This window comes from Jatropha curcas, chromosome 2 (genome assembly GCF_041381405.1).
Source record: "Jatropha curcas cultivar XTBG-Jc1 chromosome 2, XTBG_Jcur_1.0, whole genome shotgun sequence".
In the NCBI taxonomy this organism is placed as follows: domain Eukaryota; kingdom Viridiplantae; phylum Streptophyta; class Magnoliopsida; order Malpighiales; family Euphorbiaceae; genus Jatropha; species Jatropha curcas.
The window spans coordinates 10,044,808-10,056,251 of NC_143152.1; the positions used below are offsets into that span (position 1 = coordinate 10,044,808).

The 11,444-nt window shown below is 31.3% G+C and overlaps 1 protein-coding gene across 1 annotated transcript; it reads right to left on the minus strand.

Moving 5' to 3' along the window:
- Positions 1-3,094: 3,094 nt before the first annotated feature.
- Positions 3,095-5,644, minus strand: LOC105645137 (iridoid oxidase). Its single transcript, XM_089718335.1, has 3 exons — positions 5,121-5,644; positions 4,057-4,501; positions 3,095-3,926 (listed from the first exon to the last, which is right to left on the minus strand). Exons 1-3 carry the CDS (start codon positions 5,597-5,599, stop codon positions 3,318-3,320), a joined length of 1,533 nt encoding a protein of 510 aa, XP_089574461.1. The 5' UTR covers positions 5,600-5,644; the 3' UTR covers positions 3,095-3,317.
- Between the last annotated feature and the right edge of the window lie 5,800 nt (positions 5,645-11,444).

Genomic DNA, 11,444 nt, shown 5'->3' on the forward strand with positions numbered 1-11,444 from the left:
AAAATTAAACTATTTTCAAAAGGATTTTTTTTTTTAACAGTAATGAGCTTAAAAATTAAAATCAACCCTTACTTGGAGAAACTAACAAAATGGAGCCGATGCTGTGGCTAGGTGAGTTTAGGCGCCTAACGCCTTTCCAAGCCCGCATCTAACTTTCTTATCCAGACCCTAGTTAAACAGTTGGACTCTTTTCGAGGAATACAATAGCTATGTGGTCATTGTACCAGATTTTATCTGGACGGCAACTCCTATTCTCGGGTTGGGTCTTGACTCATTCCATCTTCCCTTGGGCCTTTAGCCCTTGACATAGTATTCAATCGATTTCTTAGGCAAAAACCCACAATATTCAAAGCGCACAAAATCAAATCAGCCATGGAACAGAAAAATTCTCTCACTTAAATGAAATCAGTCAATATTTTGAGTTGGCAGAAAATGTTAGGATATTTTTCAGTCATCGTGTAAATCTAATTACCAGTAATAGCAACATTCGAAAGAGAAATTGAAAGGGATCAAGTGAAGGAGAAGCAGCTTTGTACACAAGATTTGTTCAACAATGTTTCAATATCAACATCGGTCCAAAAATTTTTATTTACAAGTTCTTTAAGTTTTTCAATAATGAAAATCAGTACTAACTTGTGCCAATAATTAGATGAAGTTACAAACTCGAATACAATTCAACCAATTATAATACACATCAGAACGCTGAAATTTTTCAATGTTTTGGGGAAAAGAGAGAAAATTGTGTAAAAAATAAAACCTAAAACGAAATTGTCTGCCTCTTGAAGCAGAAACAAGAGAAAAATAAGCTTATTTGAGAAACAATCTGAAGTTCAAATAGCATAAACTCAAAAAAATATTGTTTTCTTGAAATATTTAAGAAACAGAGAATAAAAGAAACAAGATTGAAAAACGGAGCATGTATACGCATAAATGAAAAAAGTAGTAATTATTGTAGTTAAAGGACAATTTGATTTATATAATTTTTCTGTTATGCCTATCTTAAATAATACATGAATAGTTAATGTATTGAAATGATAAATGATAATTAATGAAGGTTATTGAAAATAAGATAATAATAAATAATTTAAAAATTAACTATAATATTAAAAAAAAAAACTACATTTTAAGGAAATAAAAAATATAGAATATCTTTTTTAAAAAAGAGGGAGTCCTTTTTATTGAAACAGAAGTCTCGTTTTATCTTTAACCTGATGGCTAAAAATAGGCCAATTTTTGAGAGCAAGGATTTTCTCATTCTACCTCTAATTTTTCATATTGGTGAGATATGACTAGAAGTCTACTCAGCTTTGCCACTAGAGTAAGACTCTATTTTGTCTCATTCTATCGTTAACCTGATAATGATAAACAACATACTTTCTTTCATGTTTCTCGTAGGAAGACCTTTCAAAAATAGTAGACTCGAGTGAAGCTGGAGCTCACCAAAAGTTATACTCAAGCTCAGCTCTGACTTGTTTTGAGTTTGAAAATCTAAACTCGAGCTCGGCTGTTTGAAAATAGCTACGCTTGAGTTCAACTGTTATCTATAATTATATATCTGTAATATACTCCTTCCATTTCATTTTATTTATTTGTTATTCTTTTTTTAGATGTCACAAAATGTTTATAAATCTAAATTTATACATTTAAACAATTATTTTTCTTCTCATAATGTTTATAGTTGTTCATTAAACGAAAGTCTTTTATTAATATTTAAGGGTAAAAAAGGATAAAATGATTTTTGTTAACTAAATTCTTAATATGCGTATTTTGTCAAATTATCCAAATAAAATGGGACGGAGGGAGTATACAAAAGTGGGTATGGGGAAATATTAGATTTCCCAAAAATACTCCTACGGACTTTTAATTTTATTGATTGATTAAAAATATTATGAAGGATAATTTAGTTATATTCTAATTAGACTTTTAATTTTATTGATTGATTAAAATTACCAGTAAGGATAATTTAATCCTATTTTAATCAAAAAAATTTTAATTTTATTGTTTGATTAAAAATATCATTAAGGATATTTTAATCTCATTCTAATTAGGAAGCTTTTAAATTTAAGCTTTTAATCAGATAACTTTGGTCTTTGGTTATTTGTTTTGTTATTTTATTATTATAGTCAATTAGGCTTACCTATATATCATAACCAAGTTTGGCGTATTATCTACATCACACCATCACAAGATCATAAACCTAATTATCTTTTAGAAACCTTAATATTTCTTATGCTGCGACCGTAAGATATGAAGACATCCCATCCCATCTATCCCTTTCATCTTTGACACACGTATACAACTAGATTCGTGCATGCATGGGTGTTTACGCTTGCATACATCTATAGCAAGCATAAGCAAATCAAATTACAAAAATTATCATTTTATTGATACAATAGTGGCTTTTTATTTGTAATTGTTGCAATGATAATAGATAATCAAATTATATAATATTATATTCATTCTGTTATATAATAAACTACAGCTATGACCCCGAAAGTGTTAGCCTAATAAAAACCACGTTGGACAAATTTCTAGTAGTCCTGAGTTCGATTCTTGAGGGCATCTAAGCAGTTAATTAACCTTTGATTGAGCTTAAGCCTACCAATGCTAATGAATTATAACCTCCATGCATTTGCATAAACCCCAGGTGCAGAGCATAAAGTACGCCTGTTCCCCGATTAGTCATTGTCTTTAAGACTAAAACTTCATTGTTGTTGTTGTTATTGCAACTATTTCCTTCTCTCTTCTTCTTCTTCTTCTTTTCTCTTTCTTAGCATATCTTTGTTCGCATGACAGACATCTGCTTAAGCAACTTCTCCAATTAGACTTAGGCAACCAATTCGAGGCTGCTCTGATACTAGCTTATTTGCATTCATTTCTTTAAAATATATACAGTTATATGTTTCAGAATTAATATTAAATAATTCACGAACCCAAAATTACAAATAATCGGAAAGTATCTGACAAAATATACTTCATTTTGGTATATTTATTTTGAAAAATGCCTCATAATTAGAATAATATCAGTCTTGAAGTGTTTATGTAATTTCTGAAAAACACTGCTGCCAACGGAGAAATTATATAGAACTGATGCTTTATAGTTTTGGAGATGCTCAAGGAGAAATTTTATTATTGTAAATCTTTCTTTGTGGCTTTCTTCACATTTCCAAACAAGCAAATGATCGTTCCAACGAAATTATACTATTACACATCTAGAACTTTATACGCTAGATGTAGACCACAAAATGGTTATTAAATGATATTATTCTAATGCATATAATACTAGATTATGTGACCATAAGCTAAATTAAATTAACCTAGCTAGATTTCGTTGGACGTTTCCTGCATGCTAAATTCAAGGGTATGAGTTTTCTCACTGTTATTGCCATCCTTTCACTCATGTCTAAAGTCTGAGAATGTAGATCCCACTCAAAATTGTGCAATAGAGAGGCCACACCAAGTGGAACTACTCTCTGAGCCAATCCCATGCCCACACATATTCTTCTTCCTGACCCGAAAGGAATGAGCTCAAAATTCTGCCCCTTGTAATCAATATTTGAACCTAAAAATCTCTCAGGCTTGAAATTCATTGGATCCTCCCAAGATTCAGGATCTCTCCCTATTGCCCATGCATTTACAAGAACTTGAGTGCCTTCAGATATATGGTAACCCATAAAATTTGTATCTTCTATTGTGTTTCTTGGAATGAGTAAAGGAATTACAGGATGTAATCTAACTGTTTCCTTTATAACAGCTTGTAGATATGGCAATTTGTCTATGTCACTCTCTTCAACTTTCCTGTTTTCTCCAACAACTGCGTCGAGTTCATCTTTAACTTTTCTCAAAGCTTCAGGATTAGAAAATAGCTCTGCCATTACCCATTCCATTGTCGAGCTTGTAGTCTCTGACCCAGCAAAAAACATTTCCTTCAACATTGAACACAACCAATAATTTATTAAATTCAATATAATACTTCTACTGAACAATAAAAAAAAAAAAAAAAAAATTCAAATGCTAATGCCACACATACTCCTATAATTAAGTATCTATGCTTACCAAAATGATTATGATCATTTTGTCATATGGAATTTTTCCTTCCCATTCTTTACCATCACCTTCAAATTCCAACAACACATCTAGGAAGTCCTTATTAGCCTTTTTCTTCCCCATTTTATAATCCTCAATTCTTTCTTTAACAAACCCAGCCACAATGTCTTTTGCACGTCCCATGTCTCTTGACATGTTCCTTTTGAGTCCTTGTGGATCCAACCATTGCAAGAATGGTAGAAAGTCTGCAAGGTTTGGTGTTCCAGCCCAAACCATGACCTTGTCCATGGCCTCAAAGAACTCATACCCTTCTTTGCACTTTGAATCGAAAAGGTCTTTTGATAGCATGAGATTACCAATCAAATTGAATGACATTAGGAAGAGATAGTGAGGAATATGCACTTTCCCTGATTCTCCACTTGCTTTTCCAGCTGCCATATCATCTTCGATGCTCCTGCCCAACGGAGACATATTTTAAGATTATGATATAATTATCGGACAAGGGTCCATGATTAGGACAAAAAAGAATCTTAAATTAGGTGGATCAAATAAAAATTTACATGATAAATTTAACAAATTTAATATTCATATACAAAATGCTCAAAGGAAATATTAAAATTGCAAAAAAGCAAATTGTTATAAACAAATGACGGAATAAAAAAAAAAATCATGTTGTCAAGTGAAAAAGACTAACGGTATATATAGTTGAATTGAACAATGACAAGTGCAATAAATTTATTATGGACTTCTTAATTTTTAGAAAAAGAAAATAAACAAAAGATTTTTATCATTAATATAATAAATTTATTATTAGGTAATAAAATAATTAAAAATTTTAATAAATAACAAAATGTCATAGAAGCAACTAATAATAGGCAATAAATAATAATAATTTGATGCGAAAAAACTATAAAAATATCTAAAACTCTTGGGAATGTATAACAAACATGTATATTGGACAGTGGTTAAAAACGGAATATAAACGACAATTTTTATTATCAAAACGCAGATCTTTGCTGAAGTGGATATTGAATCAGACACAAAAAAAATACTAAAACGATAACAAACATTACCGTATCATTACATCGATGCATTTCCGTCGAATCTGGACTGTCTCATTGATTCGCCTGTTGGCCAAGAGTTCAATAGCGCAGATACGCCTTAACGTTCGCCAATATGGCCCAAACCGACCTAGCGCAAGTGATCCTTCTTTGTAGTTGTGAGAGGTAAACACACAGGGAACCGTTCGGTCACAGAAGCTGGCGTCATGGTTCTTGAACAGCTCCATTGCAGCCTTCGCTGATTGTATTACCACCGTGTCCACTGATCCTATTCTTAGCCGCAGCACTGGTCCATACTTGAATTTAAGCTCATATAAAATCCGGTGCGCCAGAGTTCCAAGATCGAAAATGTTACCGACAAGTGGCCATCTCGGTGGCCCTGGAGGTCGGTTCTTGTTGCCATTTTCAGTCCTCCAGTTTTTCCTTTTCAGGAATAAAACTAGAGATAGTAGTAAGAGAAAGCTTGACCAAATAAGGGGAGAAGAGTCCATCTCTTTGTATGTAGTTTGAAACTAGCTAATGGTACTCAGTAGTTTCTCTGAATTTCAACATATATAACCTTATGTAGTAGAGTAGAGCGATGCAAATTGCATACTATTTTATTATATTATAAAATAATATATAAAGCTATCATTTCCCATAATAATAATAATAATAATAATAATAATAAGTAATTGTTGATGCCGGTCCATTCCGTCCGGCCATTTTTGACCGAAGACTACTGGTAAGAATATTTCTGTTTCTGAGACATGACCTAATAAAAAAATTTTAAAGTCAAGAAAAGTGAATTTGCTTTATATAACGGTTACGAGTGCTGACGTTTCTAAGTTGGCTACATTTTTGGCTGAACAATTAGGAATTTGCTTTCTTGAGCCCACCTAGAACTCAATTTTCACTCATCAATATATTTTGGTCGCATTTGGTTACCCAAAAATTGACATTTTCCTAGAAAATTAATTTTCAAAGACAAGTAGAATTTTAGAAAAATTAAATTGTTAAATACGATAATCTACGGGTTGTGATTCAGTTGACAACGCAAACTGAATATGTAGAAAGAGCTCTCGGGTTCGATCACCACTAGAGAAACCTGCAGGGAGAGGCGTAGAGCCTTATTTGTGATTAAACTTGGTTCTTGATAATAGAGGCCAAAGTTTACACTAAAAATAAAATTATTAAGACAATAATAAAAATTCTACGAAAGTTGTATAATTACAATAATAAATATTATTATAAAATTTAAAATGTCTTATTTTTTAAGAAGTTAATTTTTCACTTTTTGAGACGGAAAATTACTTTACTGTGTACATGGGCAAATAGAGATGGAATCTTGATCTTCAGAAATTTAATTTTCCAGGAAATTTTACTAAGCTAACATTGGACAATTTTTTCAACCTATTTCCCATGAGATTTAGCAACTAACGTCCCTTAGAAACAGATGTAAAATAGCAACAGCTTTAGTAATGGAATTTAAACTACAATGAAACATTTGATTTAGAAACGAATTCGCTACAAGCTATAAAATATTGATGGATTTAGTAATTGATTTAGAAACAAATTTATCAAACCCGTTACAAATAATATTTTAAAAAAATAAGAGTAAAGAGAATAAAAACAGATAATAAATAATGAAATCGATATGATTTGGCTTAAGTCCAAGACGATGTCGATAGATTTAATTCTAAAGAGACTTTTGATTAATTTTAATATTTTTATTAAATGATATATTTTGAGATATAATTAATTTATTAAATCTCATATTATTATTAACTATTAATGATTCTACTATCATTATATTTAAAGTATTAAAAGAGGTATTCATAATTTTATTCTATTTTTATCGTTAAGTTGTTGCTATCATTATTATTATCACCCTTGCACATTATGGAAATATGATAACATGTATATTTAAAACTACGATTCTGCAAGTTCGATTTTGGTATAGTTCTTAAGAAGAATGGAATCGAACCAAAAATTTGGTTCTTTTATTTTTAGAAATCAAAATCGGAACCGAAGGACTAAGGAATCGGAATCGAATCAAATCAAAATGTCAGTATGATTTCAGTAAGGTTCTTCAATTTTCTGGTTTCGGTTCTTTTGTTCTAATTCCAATTCTAGTTCTCCTATTGAAAATTATTATATTTTTAAAACACATTACAAGGTTCCTTTATATAAGAATATTCTAATATCAAAGAAAAATTAAAATGTGTCACTTAAAATTAAAAAAAAATTATTTAAATTATAGATATAGTAAAATACTAAATAACTATTTATGAATTATCATATTGTTAAAATAATAAATAATAGATGACGAGAATCATTAGATATCAATTTTTTACGTGGGATAAATAATTTTAATTTATACTCTATTTGTATTATTAATTAAAGAGTATCAACTAATAAAGATTTTGCTTTCAAATAATAAAATTTGATGTCGGCTACAAATAACATAATATACTAAAACATTTTAAAAAATATGTTAACAAATCGGTTTTTCGATTCAGTTCAGTTTTTGGTACGATTCCAATATGGTTCTTTATAAGAACCGAAGCCATAACCAAAATAATAAATTACATTCGGTTCAGTACGGTTCGACTCCTACTATCTCGATTTTTTTCCCGTTTCAGTTCGATTCAGTATGGTTTCTCAGTTCGGTGTAGATCCCCAGAAACCATGCAAAGCCCTACTTAAAACAAGAATTTTGAACATAAAAAATTTTAAGATTTAGAGATGCATATTGAATTGGAATTCAAACAAGAAGTTCCTCTAGCTTTATGTGGATTCTTTTACTAAATGGTTTCTCCATAACACCTTAAAAGACGCTATCTACTTAAAGCCTAACTTCTTAACCTAACGGTCTAATGTAATTATTGGTTTCTCGTTACGTACAATCTTCTCTAATCTCAACTGTATATGGTATAATGATTACGTGTGTGGAACTTGACATGTATTTTCTCAATTAAGATTTGGAGAAACTAGTATACAAAAGCAAGTTTTGGGATAACTCCAACTTATAAGCGATATTCCTAACTCTTTCTAATACCGTATAGGACCCTATATACCTTGAATCTAGTTTCCATTTTCTGCCAAAACTCATGTCTTCTTTCATGGCTAGCAAACACTTTTAGGAGTTCATAATCACCCACAACAAACTCTAAATGTCGCCTCTTAGGATCCGGCAAGCTTTTTCACCAGTGCACGAAATCGTAAATAAGCAATAAAGAGTAAGTAGAGTATCGTCTCATGAAGATTATATACCAAATACTAAAATTATGTTACCCTACTATTATTCAAACGACAAAAAGGAGAATAGATTGAAAAATAAAATAAAACTATGCATAAGATATCAAACAAGAATATTTGATGAAAAGAGATCAAGGATTAAAAGCTACTAGGGATTTTAACTTCATCATTCCAATTTATTCTATTAGTTTGATAATCAATTTTAATTGTTCAAGTAAGAAAAACAACCCTAAAATCACTAAGAAGCTCTCCCGATGTATTGTTTGTGAATTCATAATCTAAGGTCGTTAATTTATGAAAACCCCTATGAGTCAAACCATATAGCTTCCGCATTAAGTTATTATCCTCATGTTATTTGTCATGCCCGACTCCAACCACCAGAGGAATTGTCCGCTTTGGATCAAGCCAAATCCATCCCACAACCACCAGAGGAATTGTCCGCTTTGGATTAAGCCAAATCCATCCCATACTAGATTCGCAGGATTCGCACGGTTTTGTCCCGCAGACAAAATGGGAAACTTCCCAGGTGGTCACCCATCTTAGGATTTCCGTTAAGCAAGCACGCTTAATCTTTAAGTTCTTCCAACTCTCCAAGCCATTTCATCACTAGGCGCCTGGTGGTCACCCATCTTAGGATTTCCGTTAAGCAAGCGCGCTTAACCTTGGAGTTCTTCCAACTCTCCAAGTCATTTCACCACAAGGCACCTCTGTTGATTAGTTTCCCCCTTTTCGATATATGATCGATTCATTCCTGTGTCCGATAGTCAGGATATCACAGGCCCATCAACTTCTGCGTGGTTCGTCCTCAAACCATACATCTACTGGGCTATGATACCAATTGAGCTACTCCACGCCCGATTCCAACCACCAGAGGAATTGTCCGCTTTAGATCAAGCCGAATCCATCCCATACAAGATTGGCAGGATCCGCATGGTTTTGTTTCATAGGAGAAATGGAGAACTTCCCAGGTGGTCACCCATCTTAGGATTTCTGTTAAGCAAGCACGCTCAACCTTGGAGTTCTTCAAACTCTCCAAGCCATTTCACCAAAAAGCGCCTTTGTTGATTAGTTTCCCCTTTTCGATATATAATTCGATTCATTCCTGTGTCCGGCAATCGGGATATCACATTATTTATTACCTTTTTCATATCAAAAACCCTTTTTCCGATAGTGATTAATGAAATAAATCAATCCAGGGGAGAAATCCTGCCTGGAAGCATTAAGTTCAATAATAAATTATACTTTGAACAAACAAAAGCAAATCTAATATTATAAATTGAAATAGAAATTAAGCTACATCAAATCCCTGGTATGAGAGTTTAGTTTGACATAGTAATTAAATAAAACTCAATTAAATTTGTAAATAATTACATAAAGAATAATAAACAAAAAGAGAGTTTAGAAAAAAAAAACTACTAGACAATTGGCTTGTAGTGCTTCCTTGAATCTCGATATCCAACTTGATTGCTTGAAGTCCTGTAAAAGAGAAAGAAAATTATGTAGAAAACAATAGGACCAGAGATGGAATATATAATGAATGGATTCAACTCTCGATCATCGCTAGTCTCTCTCTTTATATAGACTTTCTGGAATATCTTCAAGTTAGTTTAGGAAAGTGAATCTCTATTGAGTGAGAAATCTATTGGAGGTAGGAAACTGTTTAAGCTTTGTATTTCTTCCCAATTTGGACTCTCCCAGCGTCTAAATCAGACTTCAGCTTTGATAAGGTACGTCCCACAATATCTTCATGTGGGCAGCACAAGCTTAATATGAAATTTCAAACCAAGTTGAACTCTACAGAGTAGCATGGGGGTGCTGGGTAGCACGCCCTAGGTGTGCTACTTGTTGGAAGTCTTTGACAATTGATCATCTCTTGCATTTTTGGCTGATTTCCTATAAAAACCTACAAAACTCTTCAAGATCAAGTGAAATATGATTCGAGGGAGCTTTAAATAAAATCATAAATGAAACTAAATAAAAACCAATTAAAGTAATTAAAAATACTAAAAATTCTAATAAAAACTATATTAAAAATACTATAAAAATAACATCTATCAAAATTCTCCAAACTTAAACCATTGCTTGTCCTAAACTAAAAGCAAAAGAAAAACACAAGCTAAACAAACTAAAAAAGCTAGCTTAATATGGTTGGGGATAATTATTTTCACAATTTCAAAAATATCAAAAATTATTAACATGAAAATAAATCGAGTGTTTCCTATGCTAATTATACACTAGCAAAAATTCAATTCTCAATAAAACACATTCCTTAATTTAAACATAAGTTAATAAGGTTTTCAACACCAATAATTATTCAACTTATGAAAAATAGAATATGGATTTTTACAAAAATTACTTAACCTTTAAATAAGATGTTTAACAATATAAATCCAATATTCCCATAGGCAAAATTAGTAATCCCTTTTCACAATTGAAATGCACACAATTAGAAAGATCAAAAAGTCTTTATTTAGGTTGTAATGGGCTTTAGGGATATGCTTTAGGTAAACAAGGGAAATGATAAAAAGATAGACAAAAAGCACAAAGAATGCATAATCTCAAGATTTTCATTACATCAATATATATATATATATATATATATATATATATATTTTCAAAAGAGAGATTACCGTGGAATAATTTACTAGCACAATATTAGAGACCATTTAGCAAGGACTATTCTTCTTAATTTTAATATTTTGATAACAACTTCCTTGCTATAATTCCCGAAACTTGAATTTTGATTACTTTTTATTTCATGAGGTGATCTTCTTTTTTTTTTTTTTTTCCTTTTTGATTGCTAGCATTAATGAATTAACTTTCCTTTTTATTCTTTTTTTTACATATATATTTAAATGTAGCTAAACCTCATAATTTTACATTCTTGTACTTAGGGTAAGGATTTGAACTTGGTTTAATGGCAAGGTTAAACAAAGATAAACAATAAAATTTGGATATAGGCTTCAAATTGGTTGCAAATGTCATAATTTAACTTAGGTGGCCTAGGCTAAATATGAAGTGCAACAAAGAATGACTAAATCATCTCTTTCTAAATGTAAGCATTTCAAATTTTTTCTCAAAGGGAATTCTAATTTG